This window comes from Grammomys surdaster, unplaced genomic scaffold (genome assembly GCF_004785775.1).
Source record: "Grammomys surdaster isolate TR1022 unplaced genomic scaffold, NIH_TR_1.0 125739, whole genome shotgun sequence".
Taxonomy (NCBI): Eukaryota; Metazoa; Chordata; class Mammalia; order Rodentia; family Muridae; genus Grammomys; species Grammomys surdaster.
Window position 1 is genome coordinate 2,554,388 of NW_021620571.1, and position 19,831 is coordinate 2,574,218.

The window sequence follows — 19,831 nt, forward strand, 5'->3', positions numbered from 1 at the left end:
GGAATGTCACAAGTGTGGAAAGATAGCTGTGGCTAGGCTTATCTAGATGGCTTCCCATACTACTTTTGGGTCTTCCCTATATTCCTGCTTGTTGATATTACTTATTTGGCTTCCCCCAAATTCCCGATCTCCTATGATCACAACCAGTTCTGAAGGCATTAAGCTCTTTGCACAGGGAACTGACTGAGAACACCTGGGAATTGCCTCCGTGGCTCTCCTTGCAAGGCAGATTCGACACAAGAACTCTCAGGTCCAAGTAGCTCACGCTTACACACTCTAGAACAGATTGTTAAAATGTGCAGCCCTGCTTTTCCCATCCATTTCCTTACTTTGCTTTATCCGCCCTTAGCCTATACCACACCAGTCTTCTCGCCCATAAGTATTTATTTATTGTGCTTCCTGTTTTCCTCCTGTTTCCGGGATCGGACAACAGGCTCTTTGAAGGTGTTTGTCCACTTGTGGGAAACTATAAAGCTTGATTTGGCATTAAGGAGGCATTTTTGAGACTGAGTATGTATCAGTTCTCAGCCTTATAGATCAAGGTCACAGACTCAAAGAACAGGGTCACAGCCTGGCCACAAAGGGAGCCAGGAGTAAAATCTCAGGGCTATGACCTTTCAATCAGCAGAGCCAGCCAAACAAAACTGCCCAAAAGGCCCAGCCTGCAGGTCTCCAGTCACAATCCTTATCTCAGAGCACCAAGTTCCCATTTTGCTGGTGGAGAAAACTCTCACCAGGTAGGATAAGTGGTCTGGGTGTATGCCAACGCTGGTGTCACTGGGGTGGTGACACCATCCTTACAACCCACCTTTGACAGACTTAACCCTAGCTCTGGTAATCTGTTGCTCTCTTCCTTTGTCCAGAGGTCAAAGCCAGGTGTTTGGGGGAGCTGCCTGCGCTACTTTTGCCAAAAAAAGGTGCTAAGCCAGGTCCCCGAGAGTCCCTGGGAGTCCGGCTCCCGCCACCCCGGAGCCCGTGGGAGCTGCGCCCCCGCCTCTGCCAGTCCCGGCCACGCTGTCAGTCTGCATTAGCGCTAACAGGCTCCAGACCGAGCGGGCTGGGCGCGGGGCTAATGCAATAGGCGCGTTACCTGGGGCACAGGCTACATTACCAGGTCGGCCTTCTCCTGGCGCGGCCAGAGCCAGCCAGCCCGCGTCCTGCCGGCCACCCGGTGCCTGCAGCGCTCCCAGGGCCCCGCCTGAGTGCCACGCGGCGGAGCCCAGCCCGGGCTGGAGCCCGGGATCCCCGTGCTGTCCGCCACGTGAGTGCGCTCTGCGCGCGGGACCGGTAAGTGTGCGGACCGGCTCGGAGACACTCCGTGAGCGGCTGCGCCCTCTAGAATGTCCGCAAAGGCTCCTAGCGCTGTCTGAGGGAGCCACTCCTCTCCACCTCCCAGAGCTGGAGGAAACTTGGCATTTAGGGGAGGGGAGACAGTGAATGATCCAGGTAGACCTCGGCGGGGTCTTTAGCCCGACCCACAGGGCGGCCCGAGGAGGTCCCCACCTATAAATTCTGTCCCAATCGGACACGCGTCACAATCTCAGTCTGCAAAAATTCCCAACTCAGGCACTCCTTTTCTAGGAAGCCAGAGTCCGCTCAGCGCAGGATTCCTGACGTCTGGGTTCCCCTGGGTGGTCTCAGTTGGTACAAACGGGCTGCAAGCCTTGTTGACTCCTTTTTTTCCCTTTTCATACAAGCAGAACTTTGGTGTGTCCCCAGTGCCTCCAAAGTCCCTCTCTCCAGCCGCACCCATGCTTCTGGCGCGAATGAATCCGCAGGTGCAGCCGGAGCTCGGCGGGGCGGACTCGCTGCCCGAGCAGCCCCTGAAGCCCTGCAAAACCGCCGACCTGCTAGTGGTGAAGGAGCGCAACGGCGTCCAGTGCCTCCTGGCGTCCCAGGACGGCGACGAGCAGCCCCGGGAGACCTGGGGCAAGAAGATTGATTTCCTGCTGTCTGTGGTGGGCTTCGCGGTGGACCTGGCCAACGTGTGGCGCTTCCCCTATCTCTGCTACAAGAATGGTGGTGGTGAGCGCGGGGTTGACTGAGGCTTTTGGACTTGGGATGCTGCCTGTTCTTGTGGCATTGGTTGGGGAGGGAGTAGGGATGTACATGGAGGAGAAGAGGAGACACAGGAGCAAATTTAGTGTGCAGGAAAGAACTCTTTAGGGCACCAAGAAATAGGATCAGGGTGCTCTCTGTTGGGGAAATAGAGGCAGAACCTTGAACAGTTGTAGGCACAGAGACTCAAGGACAGAACAGAGGGTATCTGGTTGGGTGAGGAACTCAGAGTCAATGCTGCGGGCGCAGAAAAGGAGAATAGAGATCAGGAAGTTCTTGAAAGGGTTCTAGAAGAGTCTGGGATGTTTCAGCCAGACAAAAGATGACGATAAATCTAGCACCCAGACTCTAAGCTGGATAAAATGAGAGCCCTTGGATCACCGGTGGGCTACAGGGATAAGTGTACACAGCCTTTCAGGACACTAGATGCCAAGAGCTGAGCTGGACCTTGAGGTGAGAGTCCTGGGAAACTGGAGTGACCTCTTCAGCTTTGCAAGCTCTGGCCAAGTTGTGAAGCCCGGTGCATGCGAGCCTGGAGAAGACACTCAGAAGACAGCTCTTTTGTCCTTTTCTTGATGAGCTGTCATTTTACCCATCTGCCCTGGAATGAGAGCCCAGAGGTCACATACAACACCATGCAAGTAGCATCAAGCTCTTTTCTGAAGGGCTTGGAGCCTAGCATGGCCAAACCACCCCAGCCCCACTACCTTTACTCAGATATAAGTTCAGAAGCACCCTGCACAGAACCTAGGGATGTTAGCTTCTAGAGGAAGGTATTGGCCTGTCCCTGGGTCCCCTTGCCATGTAGTGGTTCTGACTTAGAATTCAAGGGAAGTCAGTTGGAGGCAGGGTGAGAATTTACGGGGACCTGGGGGCGTGGGAAGCTTGTGCTCTCAGAAACCAAGACGCACAGTTCTTCATTTCTGTGTTCTGTCTGGACACTTGCTATGGGGTAAACACCACTCAGTATTTGTAAAGAGGGTGTGGTCACCGAAGAGAGCAGGTGGCTCTGAGTTGATTGTGTTGCATATGGAAGCATCAGTTCTCACCAAGGAAGAGGAGCCTACTGGTGAGCAGTCCTGTGAGCCCTTCTGGATATGAGTCTGTCCCCATTAGATGCTCCAGATAAGACAAAGTTTCCGAGTCTCAGGAGATGCTCCCTGTCTCTGGTGGCCCTTGCTATTCTTCTGGCTCAGTATGCTCATCTGTAGATGCTGGTGGGCAGAGAGAGAAAGCTAAGGAGAGGACACATAACCCAAAGGTGAACTTTTCCTCCACTTGCAGATCCTCCAGGGACTCTGGGTAGATTTGAGCATCTGGCTCTTGGGGCCCAGTAGTAACAACAAGAAAAGGGTAGACTCTATATTTGTAACAAGCAGGGAGATGAAGAATAAACGGCAAATTGGGAGACCTTGGGGCAAGTTGCGTGTCCTTAGTGGCCGTCTGAGACTGCTTGTCCCTAGACATCAGACAGTCAGTCATTAATCAACAATATTTCTCTGCGTTAGCTCAGTGTAGGACATAATGCTAGGCTCTGTAGGGGTCACCTGGATGTATGAGCCGTCACTCTGTCTGCCTGGAACATGGCTCCCCAGAAGTCCTCACTACCATGTTGTGATAAGTCTTTTCTATTGTTATATGGAGCAACACAGGTGGCCAACTTGACACGTGTGCTAAATAGATATGCCAGGGCTCTCTTTGACACCGTCCACTTGGCCACTGTCATGTTTTGGAAAGAGCACTTGCTGTGTCCTGGGTGATAAGTTGGGTGTCTAGGGACAAAGTGCAGCAAATTTGTCACAGGTGTGAAGTTTTCTGTGAAACGGACTGACATTCCCTTTCCAGCGTATACTGCTCCTGGAGCAGCCTATCCCTAGTTGTTCCACAATTTGTCGTTTATGGAGCTGTTTCCCAAGCAGGCTGAGAAAAGTTGAGGGCACAGACTGTTGGTTTTTAATCCTCAGTAAGATTCTAGTCCTAGGAATGTGGTAGAAAGTTCCTACCCACTTATACTGAACAACTATACTAACAAAATAACCCACGCTCTCAGAGACTCGTTGCCAGTTTCACAAACCATGGCGGAAACATTATAGGAACTAACACAATGGCGTGCTGGAGATGATGATGATGATGTGTGTGTGTGTGTGTGTGTGTGTGTGTGTGCTGTGAAGGGTCTTGGCTGTGAAGTTACAGGCTCCAGTCTCTAACAGGTATGACTTTGGGAAAACTCTCTAGCTCTTTTTCATATATGTAATCATCTTGTTCAGCTACACACATGGATAAGGACTGAATGCTTCAGTGCACATGCAAAGCCTATGTGACACGTGACTTAGGGTAGCTGCCGCTTTTTATCAGTATCGTTAGGATGTCATAGGAAGGGGATGGGGGAGCAACTGTTGCTATAGAGATTTAAGGAGGGGCTGTTTAGTGGTGACTCAGGAGAAGAGAGCTGTGGTTGGAACTCAGCTGCTCTGGACAGGGAGGGCTTGGAAAATAGCATTTTAGCATCCACCTGGAACAGACTCCTCTGGAGAGTAACATAGACTGGCTGGAAGTCGAGCCAGGAGAGATAAGGGTGAGAGGCAAGTTGGGGCTGGGCTGTGGAAATCTTGGATGCTAGACTGAGGGGGATGGGCTGCTATCAGTGAATTTCCATTGCTGATTAGGAGGTTTGCAGTTGCTCTGGGGAAGGGTAGTATAGTCCAGTCCTTCATCTGGGAGAACAGAGCACGCCCATTTAGTGCTCCCATCCCTGCTCCAGAGGATGCTCAGCTACCTCCTCAGGCCTTGATCTCTGCTGAGACCCCATACTGTTCTTTGTGATGGACCATTCTCCTTCAATAATTCTGGCTTCGGTTCCAGAGATGGGTGAGCAGGCAGGTTTTCCTTCAATCTTGGAAGAAGCCAAAAAGTTGAGTTTAAATCCCAACCCCACCACTCACTGTGACCTCAGGCATCAAAATTCCTGGTATAAAGGGACATAATTTGAGATGACCCAACAATTCATTGCTCCTCAATGCCCTGACTACAGCTGTATGCAAGCCAGGCTTCATCATCCTGTTCTTTGCCAGCCTGGCCCTGGGTCTTTGTGTTCTTTGGTGCCAGTATTAACATAGAACCTCCAAGTCTGAGTGTTTATACTGGCCCAGACCGGAAAATGTTTTGAAATGATGAAGTTGCCAATAGTTTATGCCCCTGGCTAATATTTTATGAATGAATTACTGTCAAAGATCAGCCTGTCTGAACATCTTCCTGAAGACCAGCTGCTGGGATGACAGGCTGTGCGTTCCAGATCGTTCCCTTTGAACCCAGGGTCGGGTCTGTGCTGGTCTCTGGGAAGGAACAGATACACAGGAGGCTGAGTACACATGCCTGGAAGTGACCTCTGGATTGTCCTCTGTGCATGGACGGTGCTCTACACTCGATCTTGTGGTGACTATGGCTTTCTGGATTTGAGCATACCTGTCGTTGACTCAGAGGATGGTATTTGGTAGAGAAATGGCCTTGGAGAAGTCATATGGCATCTCTAGGCCTCAGTTTCTTTCTGTAGCAAAGAAGGGATAATTTTGATCCTTTCTACAGCACTAGATAACACTGGACAATATAGATAAGGTACTTGGGATAATGTTAGTGTCACATAATAGAGACAACATGTAAATGCTATCATTTTTCTATTTTCGATGACACTGGCTACACGTTTAACACAGGTGTAGGATGAGGTCCTAATTCTGAGATAAGTAGAATTTATTCTGAAGAGAAATTGATGAAGGAGATAAGGTTAAAAAAAAAAAAGAATTCCTTTTTAAGCCTGAGTTCGCAGTGTGGCAGATTTAGGAGGCAAAAGTTGGGCCTTGTACATGTCCAGACAGTGGTTCTCACATGTGGGTCACAGCGCCTTAGGGGGTCACATCTCAGACGTCCTGCATACCAGATATTTACAATACGATTCATAACAGTAGCAAAATTACAGTTATGTACTAGCAGTGAAATAGTCTTATGGTTGGGGGGTCAGCACAGCATGAGGAACTGTGTCAAAGAAAGATCGAGGACACTAGGAAGGCTGAGAACAGCTGGTCTACAGTGTGTCACTATAGATTGCTCACCTGGACAGCGGGCATAGCAGTCCTGCATGAGATGCTATAATTCTGAGTCCTCAGCCTATTTTCCTCACTACACAAATGCCTGGACTCCTAAATAGCACTAATGAGGGTGGTGCTGACACAGACACCTGGGTTTTTCCAACTTGATAGCTTTCTATCTAGTTTGGGCACAGGGTTAACCACCTAAGGATCTTGTTCAGGTGACACATTATTTGGGTCACATGCACAGGGAACCAAACAGCATGGCACCCCAGCTGTGGAGCGTGCCTACCACTTTGAAGGAGTAAGATACTGGTCCAGGTTCATTATCATCTAGTGGGCTGCTAGCCTAAGCTGGACAAAAGGATCTGAAGGGCAGTTCCCAACCAAGTGGGATTTAATGGAGAGAAAGTTACCCAGAGACAGCTGCCATCAAGAAGCACACTGCCCTTGTAGAACAAATCAGCTCCTCTCAGAGGTCAGTTGGGGTGGGGCTGAGGGAAATGAATTTGGAGGCCACTGCTGTCTATGCAGCACCCCTCTTTACATGAAACTGTTCCTGAGTATCCTGCCCTGCAGTCTCAAACCCAATTGCCTAAGTGAGGATTAAATTCTAGGAGCACTGGAGAAGGCCCCGGGATTTTGTTAGTGGTACCCTCAATATGAATCACTACAGAGACCTGTTTATTCAAAAGAAACTCATTGGCTAATGACAGCCCCTAGTATAGAGATCTGGGAGTTACAGTCTACTGTAACTATTCTAAAAGTTCGTACTGTGCTATACACACTTCAGATGAGGGAAATGAGATTGTACTCAGTTCTATGTGGGTCACATTTCCTGTAGGAACACAGATCTGAGCATCGAAAACACTTTCAGATTTATTCCTTTTAAAGAGATTAGAAGGAAGGAGACTGGAACCAGAATCCATGAGGGCAAGTCGAGTCGAGGCATGACCATGTAAGGAAAGGTGTCGCATAGAGGAGAAGTGGCTTCCAGACTCATTGCCCCGAGTCCCACGCCCACTGACCTCTGGGGAGGAGATGATTCCTTCTACAGGTCAGTGCCCTACTTGACTGGAGGTGTTCCTGAGAATCAAGGCTCAGGCAGGAGGTCAGCTTGAGTCACAAAAAGTGAGAGAGTCACTGTCCCTCTACGCAACAGAGCTCCAGATACCTGGCTCTGGGTTTTCTCAGGCAAATGGCTCCAAGGATCTGTTGAAAAATGTGCAGGTCATGGTGTTGCCTTCAGGGAATAAAACCCAGGCACAGGACAGGAGAGCCCACCAGCGTATGCCAGAAGCCTCTAAAGTCTAGTAGCTGAGAATTCCAAACTTGGACCTTTTAACAACCCTATTATAAAGGTCTCTTGCCAAAGTAGGAAGGAGATATGTTTTAATAAAGAGTTGTGGCTGGAGTTGTCATTTTTGAGCCATGTCTCCAAGAGGACTGAGTCCCAGCCCTGCAAGAGTTTGGTTGGCTTGCTGGACTTAGATACTAGCCCATGAGATGCTACAGGGGACAAACTCTGGCTATTTTAGGTACTGGCCTAGGCATTGTTGGGCCTGATGGGTGCCTCAGGCAGTGACAGCCCACAGATGAGCTGAAGATATTCAGGAAACCATCTTGTGAGTTCTCAATCCTCAGTTTGGCCAGAATGATGAAGGAAGTCTGTCCTCGGAAGTCTGCTCTAGATGACCTTACTCCTGCTACAGCTTCTGGTGACCTCACTCTACTTCCTCAGAGTTGGGCCCTCCTATTCCTCTCAGTAGCCCTTCCTCCCCCACCCTCAATCACCTTTACACAGATCTCCTTACCTTCTCAGGGGGCTATCTAATGATCTCAGTGGCCTGTGGCTTTTCCTCCTGATGAAACAGCATTTACACAGAAAATTCCAGAACCTCTTTGCCAGTGGAGTTCCTCTATCATGGACGGGTATCTGGAAGTGTCAGTGGCCCTGAAAGATGTATGCTTTTTAATTTTTACCAGATCTATCCAAAGGCCTTTGGCCAGAGTCTCTTTCACAATGGACGTTTCTTTTTCTTCTAAGATGATATGAAGGTGTGTGTGTATGTGCCTGTGTGTTTGTGTGTGCTCATGTGTGTGTGCGTGTGTGTGTGTGTGTATGTATGTGCCTGTGTGCTTGTGTGTGTATGTATGTGCCTGTGTGCTTGTGTGTGTTTGCTCCTGCACGTGCTCACACAAGGTCTAGTTCTAGCCTTGCATGAGTATATATGAGTGTGTCAGGCTGTGAAGTCATATGTTTTGGGGGAACCTCCTAGAAGCTGAGTCCTCACAGAGGTGTATCCTGTTCTGGTTTTCCCAGGTCTGTTCATGTGAGCCCTGCACTTACGAAACAAGGGCACTTCAGAGCCATGACTGCATTCTGGACTTTCAGGTCCGGTGTGAGGCTTACTGCAATGCTTGGCCACACAGGAGATATACAGGGACGTTAGGGCATGACAGTGATGGCCCTTTCAGACTAGTACATTTGCGTGCAGTCTTTAGCTCTAAGATGATGCTATAGAGCTGGGTATAAAGAAGTGTCCTCAGTCCACCACAGCTACCTTGAAGCTCCTTAACTGTTTAGCCATATATCATCGTCATCATCATCATCATCATTATCATCATCATCATCATCTGTAAGAAAGCTCACACCAGTGTGCTACTTAATGTCCTTTTTTAACAGAGAAATTGAACCATGGATACGTTCTGCTTTTCATTCATCCTTACCATATCCCCATTAAATTTTTAAAATATAATTTCATTTCCTCCTTCCAACCCCTCCTACATTCCCCGTGTCACCATTCTAGTGTCTTCTGGGATTTGTAGTCCACGAAACATCCATTGGTCCACATCAGAGTCATTCCTGTGGAGAACTCTGGCTCAGACGGATCTCTCGATGTCCATGCTTTTTCGCTTTACTGTGACTTGAAGTCGACAGCAGGGGAGATGGGCTTCAAACTGGGTGACTTGCTGGGCTGGTGGCACCATCTGGAAGTTTAGAGTTAAGGACATGAGCTAAATTAGACCTGTGATAGATTGACTGGGTTCTTTAGCTTGGCCATTTTAAAGACAATGTGGACCTTCGGTTGCAAATCTTAGAACCACCAGCTGAGCATGGATATCTGACTCTCGGCTCCCCCAAGTCCCCTCGGGGCACTGACTTTAGTCTTCAGACTTATTTGATTGTTTTAGGACCTAGCTTCCTACTTTGGTGCCAGCTCTGGTCCCCCATAGGATATAGCATTTGACAACAGATGCCAGAAGGATCCTTCCTGTGAGGGAGGGGCTGAGGCAGAAGTTAAGAGGAAGAAAGGAGACCTTGAAACGTGTATTACAAAGAATTCCAACTTGGAGCAGTGTGTGGGGTGCTGGGTTAGCCTATGACAAATAAACCAGATAGCTTGGCTTGTCCCAGATTCTCAGATACCCCTCTTCCCACATCTTAAGCAGATTTATATCCTTTATCTGCACCAGAATGTTTTAGAATCCACAGAATATGTTGGGCCTAGAACTCAGGAGCCAACAGTATCTGGGCCCAAATCCTATACCTGTCACTTACCCGACGTGTAAGCCTTCTCAGCTCACTTTGACTTGACCCCTAAGCCCCAGTCTCCTCCTCTGGAAAGTGATCATGGCACTGGTTTGTTACCAGAGAAGTTCTGTGTAGCAAAGCTGAACTCAGATTCTAGTGCCTTGCTTGACATGCATGATAAACATTTGCAGTACTTTTTCCTGCTATTCACCCTTGGACTATCTCTGGCTGGGAATGATCTCAGCCTTGCTGCAGCAGGACCAGCACATCACGCTTTATCTTTGAGAGCCCCAGGCTTTCCATGCCGAGGCAGACACTGAGTCACCGGGTGATTTTGACCCTGGAGAATATGTACCTTTGCCTCAGTTCTTTTGTAAGTTAAGAGCTTCAGTTTCCACCCGTAACGTGGAGTTAGCAATGCTCTGTAGAAATGCTCTAAGGATCTAATGAGGTTCCATGGAAAGTGTCTGTACCACATGAGGGGCTTAGCCAGAGGGAGCTGCCTGCTGATCCCTGTGTTAAAATCACTAATGTTGTCATATTTATACACTTGCATCTTGGGTTATTTTCCTGGTGTGCATGGGTCAGAGGGTTTCCAAGTTTTGAACACCTCATTCAGAAGTCTAGAAGGAGTTTGGCTTTGTGCTGGCTGTTCCAGGAAAGGCGCTACAGTTTTACTTTGACCCTGCTGACATGGCATATGTACAACTCTGAGTTATGGCATGAGCCAGAGCTCATGGCCCGTGTTGCTCACTGAGGGTGTCAGGGTACACGGAGAATTGTCCCTGACACTGAGACATGTCTCATTTCATCAGAATTGCCTCCAGTGGCATAGGACCTCCTTCATGTTCTACCTCTGCCTCAGTAGGTGGACTTCTTATGGCCCCTTTGTAATAGCCGTTTTCTTCAGCAGCCTATAGGAGGATGAGCCCTATGGACTGGAAGGAACTCTGACGGAGAATCCATCTCCTGTTAGAAATGCCATCAGGAAGTGTTGACTTCTCTCTGCCTAACAATGTCTCCCAGAGGACCTAATGATCCCGATTACAACAGTTTCTCACGGGTTTCTTTGACGCTCTGAGGAGAATGAAGTAAAATCAGGTTTGGGGAAGTCATGTGAAGTTTTGCAATGTTACCAGTGTGAGAAAATGAGACTCTCCACATGTCCCCTTAGGCACTGTCTCTCCCTGTCTGGTCTCAGTCATCTTGCCTGAGGAAAGGAAAGGCTAACCTTACGTGGGAGTTTCCAGAGTTAAGCTTCATGGAAGGAAAGGTTCTGGGTTTAGATGAGTTTGGTGGAGGTTGTATCTTGTGGTGCTTCATGGCATGCAGTGTGCACCAAAGGCTAGGAGAAGCTGTGGAAACACAGCTCTGTCTCTTTGCTTCATGCAAACTTTCGTCATCTGACTGCAGACGAGCATTATTATGAGTATGAACACTATGACTGCCATGCTTGCTGCTAGACCAATCAAGTGTTCTGCATAACTCTATTGCCACAAAACATCCCTTGGGAAATGGGCAGATGAGTAGAAGAACAGGATCCTTGCAGCTATTGTAGAGAGGTGACTGCAGCCCTTTAAGGGGTGTCTATCCTGCAGGTCTGATGTTGTCTCTATGTCTTGTAGGTGCCTTCCTGATTCCATACACTCTGTTCCTCATCATTGCTGGGATGCCTCTGTTTTACATGGAGCTGGCTCTGGGGCAGTACAACCGGGAGGGGGCAGCCACTGTGTGGAAGATTTGTCCTTTCTTCAAAGGTAAGAGTGATCTGACGCATGTCCTATATTTTCTCCAAAGCCTTTCTTGGTGTATCCTGAAGAATCTGCTCCCAAGCTGAGGTTTAAGGTAGACCAACTCTCACATGGGGCTATGGGCATTGACAATGTCAAGATTGACCACCATTCAAATTTACACAAAGAAACTAGGATACATGAGGTGTAGCCTGAAACTCGAGCTCCAGGCTAGGCCCCACTACTTGACTGAATGACTAGAGTGCTTTTACATGTGGTAAATGCAAAGATAGCAGGGATCTCAGCACACATACCTCTACTCTCACTTTCTTCCTTCATGGCAGGCATGGTAAGTTGATCATAGATGCCTTCAAGTTCAAGCAGAAAGCTGCCATAGAAAGCTGAACACAACAGCTATGACTGCTGTAAGGTTAACTTGTACTTGAATTTAGAACAGGTCTGTGGGAAGTAGCCATGGTCAACAGCCATTTTCCATCTCCTAGACTATTGGGAGAAGGGTGTGGAACAAGGCCAGTGTCTCACAAACACTGGTTAGAAAAATGGAGACAGTGCGTACAAGTGTGTCTCCCATGATCCTCTCCTTAAGAGGCGAGAGTCTCTTCAGCACCTTGTATGTACTGGTTTAGTGGTGAAGAGGGCAGGCTGACATAAAAGTTTTATAAGGTACATGGATTAGCATCTTTTCTATTAGGTCACCTGAGATCCAACTCACGATGGTTTCTTTTTAGTATTCTTTTTATTTTTTGAAAATTATGACTAATTTATAAAGTTAGAGTTCAAAGTGATGGGCTTCATTATGAAATACATATACATAAGTATATATATATATATATGATTATACATACATGTATGTATATGTGTATATGTATGTATATATCTGGTGTCTATATGCATGTACTTACACACACACACGCACACACACACACACACACACACACACAGTTTTTTTGTTCAGGTGCTCAAACACTACTGTCTGGAATCTTTCTGTCTCTTTGTTTCCTCCTGTGTTAGCCTCATTCCCAGGTAAATTCTTATCAATGGCTAGTAAAGATGGCTGTGAGCAGCTACAAGGTTAAATTCTACCAAATTCAACAGTTGAAAACAACAAACACATGTGCTGAGAACTAGCCAGGGAGTGCTTGGTTGGATCTTCCCCAAGAAACAGGTCCTGGGGAAGGATTTACATCTAAGGAGTTACCGGGGAAGCTGAGAGGGTCTTAGGAGCATCAGCTGGAGGCAGAGTGCCTGTCTTCAGTTAAGGAGCCCATCATGGACTAATTCCACCATGGGTAAGGAGAATGTGAAAATACACCCCTGTGTTATCCTGTCTGAGTGTTGAGGGAGATGCAGTATTTATGCACCAACACCAGATATGGCATTAAGGCCCTGGCACTTTGTTTACCTGGTAAGCGGAGCAAGAGAGCTACAGTGTCAAAAGATTATGGGTGAGGCTCTGACAATATGCTTTAGGGAAAAAAAAAAGAGGTACAAGAGTGCACAATGGCTGCAACCTACTTCCTGGGGTGAGGGGATAGACCTGAGACTGGGTCTGGGAAAGCCTGACCTCTTTGTCCCCACACAGGAGTGGGCTATGCTGTGATCCTCATTGCCCTCTATGTTGGCTTTTACTACAATGTCATCATTGCCTGGTCACTCTACTACCTCTTTGCATCCTTCACCTTGAACCTGCCCTGGACCAACTGTGGCCACTCCTGGAACAGCCCCAACTGTACCGACCCCAAACTCCTCAATGCCTCGGTGCTGGGTGACCATACCAAATACTCCAAATACAAGTTCACACCGGCTGCAGAGTTTTATGAGTAAGTCATGGGTGCTTCGCTGGCACACTGAGGCCTGGGCGGGAGCCGAGCCAGAGATTAGGAAATAACACAGACAAGTTAGGAGCGTGGCAGCCAGCATTTGAAAGGTGCAGGCTTGATGCCAAGTTAAGAACAGAGGATATGGTAGTGTAAGGAACGCCCGGTGGAGCCACTGGTATAGGACAGGAGAGTGGAGGTTGGGAGCCAGGATGTCACCATGCAGACAGGAAGCATGATGGTACTGAAGACAGCGTGTAGCCTGTAGGACATAAACAGCACTTTGGAGGGAGTAATTGCCTTTAAGAACCCAAACTAAGAATATAGGCAAATGGGAGCTTGTGGAAAGGACAGCCTCTCTGGGGCAGTGACTGTAGATACTGATGGTATCCACAAGCTAGCCGGTAGACTGTGCCTTCAGAGTTGGAATCTGCACCTGTCTGGTCCTGGAGGAAGCCGAGAAGATGCATGTAGCCTGGAGATGGTGTGTTTTCAGTGTGTGTATGAGAGGCACTGGCTGGTGGCAATGGACAAAACATTGTTTAAAATATATACAACATTTCAGTTGAAGTAATTTCAGAAATAGAAAGCTGAATGGATCGTACACGGGACACTCCTTCCCCTGCGTCCAATGTTGACACCTTGAGTAACCTCTGTGCACTCTTGAAGTCAGAAAATTAACACTCACATGTTATTAGCTAACCTACTGCGGACTCACACTTCCCAACTGACACCGTGTTACGCTATTTAGTTTTTGAGCCTGCTTACTCTCCTCCAATATGGGTGACTTCTTTGAGCTTTCCTTGAGTTTCATGACTTTGACACTTCTAGAGGGTGCTGGCCAGGGATTCTGTGACATATATGTCAAGATGGATTTATTTGTTGTTTTCTCACATTCTGATTGAGGATGTTCACTTTCCACAAGGGCACTCGATAGAGGCACTGTGGCGCTCTTCTCGGCGAGCCTTGTCTGGGGGACATGATGTCCATCTGTCTTGTTACTGGTGAGGTTAACCTTGAATGTTGAAAAGGTGGATGCTGCCAGCTTCTTCCTGGATAGGGATATTTTTACTTTGTTAAATTGTATCTTTGAGAGAGGTACTTTCAGGTTATGTGAGCATCTTGTTTTTCCTACTTTAACCTTTACTGCCAACTCTTAACTTTGGCACGTAAGGATTTCTGATGGAGCGTTTAATAGTTCTCTGTTATTTTCATCAATCCTAGAAGATCTGAGTAGAGTCCTGATGTGAAGATCAGCTCCCCTCTCTCATGTATTCAATCCAGTTTATTCGATTAGATCAGAATTGCCTCCTGAATATTTATTTTGTCTGTGATTGACTCCTGAGCTACCACCATCCAGTCTGTTGGATTCTTACTCACTGCTGTGTCTTGCTAGGTCTTAGTGAAGGAAGTGGTTGACATATTTTCAGTCCCCTAACTCGCATGCATGTTTCTATCCTCAGAAGAGTGCTTCAATTGCTCCCTCCAGCAAGGGTGACCCTCATTTGAGCGATGCCTCAGTCATATGTTAGTGGTAGTCCATGTCCAAACATGGAAGAGGACAGGTAAAGTCCACTGGACGCCATCCTCAGGGCTCATGTGATCCTCTGCAGAAGCCTCTCACTGTACTAAACAAAATCACAGATTATAGATTCTAAGGCTTTTGGGTCACATGTGTAGATTTACCTACTAGGTCATATACAAGCCCACAATAGAAGAAAGTATGGATACCACCGAAGTTCAGCTTGCTGAGTCATGAGTTTATTGGAGATATTTACATGGTAATGGGTGAGGGCTTACTTACTGGAGCAGAAATGACTCAAAGACAGTTCTATCAGCAAAGCCCACCCCAGCCTGGGTGACAGCTCACAAAAGCTAGGAGCCTGAAGCTCACCGCACATTGCCCTTTTCAAGTGGGTCTGCTCTAAACTGATTCCAGGTATATCAGCTGGTTTCTGCTTTTTCCAGGCAGCTGGGCTGCTCTCAGAGATTTTGCAGCTTTTCTCCTCCGAGAGTCTTCTTGGCAGCTCTGTTTCGCTGGTCTCCAAGGAAATCTCAGCTTTTGTTGCTTACTCTGGCAGTGAGGGGCCTAGTGATTCTGCTCAGTTTCAGGGACTTGTGGAAAGGATTTTGAGTTGTTTATCTTCCTGCTGAAGAAGTTTTCCAATAGGATGGAACGTGGTTAATACTAAAATGGTGCTTGCTCTATGAAAGAAGAAAGGAGTTTGTCCCATGCCCAAGCACTTAGCATATCGGAGTTAAATCTTGGTTACACATCACATTCACCTGCGGAGTTTTAGAAGTCATTCATGCCTGGATCTTACCAGCCTGGGTACAGCCAGGGAATGCGGACTTTCTTTATCAGTGTCTCCCCAGAATCCTAACATCCAGTCATCATTGAAGGCCTCTGGATTAGTCACTGCAGGTCTTTGTCTCTGGGTGGGGGAGGTCTCATATCGTAGAAAATTTAGGGTCTCCTTCATTCTTCAGAGGAGCAGAGTTTGTGGGTGAAGGTTCTGGGAGTTTCTTCCTGTTTCATGTGTGTGGTTTGGACAAGGAGACAGTGAAAGATGGGGGATGGGGAGGGACTGGCTGCTGATCCCTGCTTCCCAGCATGCTCCTCTCTCCTCTCACAGAGCGAAGAACATGGTTTTCCTTTAGCTCCTGGCAACCGTTGTTCTTATAAATTAAAGTGCTAAATGAAAGGCCCTCATCTTGGTCTGGTTAATATTTGATTCCTCCCCCCTAGTGGCCAGCACATGTACTCCCGCAGAGATGCACAGCAGGAGGGAGAGGAGACCTTGAGTGCCTTTGTTGCAGAGCTGAGCTTCTTCCAGGCCCAGCCAAGAGTAGAAAGTGGTGGAAAGAGATCACATTCTTGTCTACAGTTACACAGGGCCTTGGGAGCCCAGAGTAGAGAGCAGAAGGCAGAGAGAGTATCCATAGCGTTCTTCTCTGTAGACTTGTCTGTCTCCCTTGTCTGTTCCCTCATCTGTTCCCTACCCCCACATGCCTCCATAGCTCCCCTGAACTGGGTTTCCAGCCTGCTTTCACATCCCACTTGTGCCTTATCTGTTTGTGGAGGTGGAAATGACCTACAAGATCAGACAACAAAGGTGTGGCCCAGCTTTAGGTCTGAGGCAGAGCTGGGTCTTCTCATTTGGTCCACAACTCATCTCATAGGAATGGCTCCTGGTTTTCTTTTCTGGGACAAGAGTGCAGGGGCCTCTGAAGGTAAATAGGAGCCCTTCTCGGGCTTCTCTTTCTCAGGTCAGGCCTGCCTATGAGTGTCCTAGAACACAGCACTGTCATGGGCTGCCTCTGGATTTTGTGTAGTACATCCCCTTTTATTGAAATGCTTGATGTGCTTTTAAGACAATTCAACTCTGAAGAACCAGCAAATGTGAGCCAGTGCCAGCCCTGTGGAGGTTGAGTAATTCCTTCTTTTCCCTCCAGACATCCTCGCCAAGTTTGTTGCCATCTTCTGCTCATTTAGGCTGACAGACCGAACATGTCATTCAAGAGAACAAAACTGTTGCTCTCCCCAGGCTCTGGGCCTGAAGCCACTGAAAGCCACTAAAGTTCTATCCTTATCTGTAAAAGGCATCTTCAGTGAATGTGTCAGGATAGAAAACTTCTACCCATGACACCTCCAATAAAGAAGGGGATTCTCCCTCCTCCCTAATACTAACTCTTCGTGCTTAAATGTCAAGTGAGAAATGGAGCCGTTTGGCCCACAGGCTTTGGAAAACCTGGTTGGTGCCCTCTGCGATGATTCATGTCCATTAAGCTGCTGGAAAAGGACTGCAAACCCTAGTTACACGTGCCAACCCCAAAGCCTGGGAGGTTGCCCTCAGTCCTCTGTGATCAGCTCTGGAGATGCACAGCTCTTCAGATGCACATGAGGGTGAGGCAGCTCATTGCATGAGGACCCTTCAGTTGTGTGACTTGACACTAGGGAATTTTCCCAAGTTTCAGACAAGCAGGGAGTGGTGGTGATTCCTCTCAGAGAGGGGGAGGGTATTTTTAACAGTCAAATTAGTCAAATGTCATTGACATCATTCTACATTTTACCCATAAAACTATGAGACAAAGCAGAACTAAGCATCGAGTGAGGCCAGACTATTCTCTATCCTTGGTCATATTCAGTCACCCACTCCAAATCTCCACCCCCATTTTCTCCTTTCTTCTCTTCCCAACTCATCCCTTTCCTGTCCCACCTTCCATTCTTTCTCTCTCCGGAAATAAAGGCTACAAGTGAGTGGACCACTTCTGATTTGAGACTAGCCAGACTCAAAGGTTGGCCAGGCTGACAAATTGGGCTGGGAAATGTATTTTAGGATGCAGGAACAGAAGGTCCCAAGGGTCCCAAGGTTTCCCCAAGGGTCAGGGGAATATCTGAAGATGGTAGCCAAGTATCTTGCTGTTGCCAGGAGCAAAAGACTGACATGGCAAGGGAGGCATGTACTTGGCAGTGGTGGGTTCCGAAAGCCCTCTGATGCTAAAAGGCTTGTTTGTATCCCCTGGAGCTGGACTTGACAACTTCACATGCACAATTTATGGTAGGATGATTCTTTCTGGGGAGTGAGGGTGGGACAGCTCCTGACCTGTATGTTTGGCAGTGTTCTTGGCCTCTACTTAATACATACCAACACCACCCTTTCCCCTCCAGAAAGCTCCAGACTCGAGAAGAATCATCTCGGTGCGAAGTCTTATGTGATAGGAAGTCTCTGAGTGTTTGGAGACAAAAGAGTGGCAAGGTTAGACTGATGTGGCACATCAGTCTAAGGTTAGACCAGATTGGATTTAAGAGAGCTAGTGAGAGGCAGAGAGACCAGGACTCGGGGATCAAGTAGGGTCTTCTATGGTTCTAGAGGGAGAGAATAAGGGGCCTGGTGTGGGACAGACTAGTGAGGACCAGAGGCAGGTCTAGGAAGAGTCAGACACAAGTACTGTTGTGGGAGGAGAAAAGATGGTGAAATTAAAACAGGTGAGCTGGCACTTCAGAGACTGGATGTTTGGGGGAATGTGGGTGTTTTTTTTGGGGGGGGTATTGATCACTCACAAAGCTTCGTTCCTGATTCACAAATGCTTACATCCTCGTCCATCACTGCCCCTGCCTACCTGCTGCCAGCTTGTCCTGTGCTGTACTGGCTCCTAGCATCCTTGTCAGAAGAGCCTGGCCTGTTTGCAGTCTTTGTGGAACCTTGCAAGTGCTCCTCAGCTTCCTTTGCAGACATCTGCTTCTCCTCCCTGAAGCCTAGGCCCAGATGGAATGAGAGCTACAGCTGCCCTCTGTGGGGCATCTCCTGGGCTCAGGGTATGGCCCACATTCTGCAGCTGAATCCTTCATGAGCGGGAGACAGCCCAGGAGTGGCGATGTTTGCATGATCCTATTTGCATTGCCCCTATCCTGGGAGCTTCATGTTTGATGAAGTCACCTGCCTCTAACACACAACCTGGATCAAAGCTGAGCTACAAAAGGCTTGGTACTAAACATGGGGTCAGGTCATACAGGATCTGGGGACAGGGCCCTCTGGGGAAGCCTGGATAACTTCACTTCCATCCCACATTCTTCAACTTCTCTTCATTTTCTTGCAAGTACTAGACATCTGATACGAATGAATGAATTACAGAATGGATAAATGCAGCACTTAGTGGGTTCAACCTTTAGTGGCCAATCAAAGACTTTACTACCCAAGTTCCAACTTCACAGAGGTTTGACTTAATTGGTTAGAAGTGAGAAGATAGCAGCAGATTGCTTTATGATATAAAACATCTTTGAAAAAAAATAGATTATTTTGTCATGGGAGCATGAAGCATGGAAAGAAAGCCATGAGTTCGATGCCAGCCTGGGGTACACAGTGAAACAGCAATCAAACAGCAGCAACAACAACAAACAGAAAGATTTAGTTTGACATTAGACAATTAATACTGATATGTGAATTGAGACTCCGATTGCTGAAGAGGGAAGGTGCTCTGAGGTGGGACTACATGAACAACTGGTGTCCCTGGCAGATTCCAAATTATATTCAAATTAAAGCCCCTATCTCATAATTCTCTTAGGACATGGAGGAGGAGAAGAGGAAGGAAACTGAAGAAAGAAAAGGATGAAGAAGAAGACATAGAAGGGGTGTGTGTGTGTCTGTGTGTGTGTGTGTGTGTGTGTGTGTGTGTGTGTAACTTCTTTCTACCTAAGATGTATACAATTTTTTAGCATCAGTGTTTCTTTTGAATTAGTGTTTTATTCTAAGGAAGGATAGTATATGGACCTGCGGCTTCGTTATAACATGTAGTATGATTGATAACTATCTGAAGCTGAACACAGACATCTGCAAAATGACACACAGGCAAGTGAAGTGTCTACGTGGGAAAAATGGGAGGTTGCCCGGGCAGTATGAAGGACCTGGAGAATTGGGATTTTTACCACAAGTGGAATGCAGGCTTACTAGGAGAAGCAAAAGCGTGCTGGAAACTCAACTTTTCTCCCTAGATCTCCTTGGGGTGTCTCTGGGTACTCATACTATTTTAAATAGAAGACAGATGGTTGGACTTGGTAAAAAGAGGTTAGGACATTTGCCTGTGCTGAAT

At 47.6% G+C, this 19,831-nt stretch overlaps 1 protein-coding gene across 1 annotated transcript in view; it reads left to right on the forward strand.

The window, feature by feature from the left end:
- Nucleotides 1–1,712: 1,712 nt before the first annotated feature.
- Slc6a2 (solute carrier family 6 member 2) overlaps nt 1,713–19,831 on the forward strand; it is a 35,390-nt gene continuing 17,271 nt past the window's right edge. Inside the window, exons 1-3 of the mRNA XM_028788231.1 lie at nt 1,713–2,025; nt 11,298–11,429; nt 13,006–13,243. Coding sequence (XP_028644064.1) covers nt 1,752–2,025; nt 11,298–11,429; nt 13,006–13,243 — 644 coding nt within the window. The 5' untranslated portion in view covers nt 1,713–1,751. The remainder of the gene's footprint in view (nt 2,026–11,297; nt 11,430–13,005; nt 13,244–19,831) is intronic.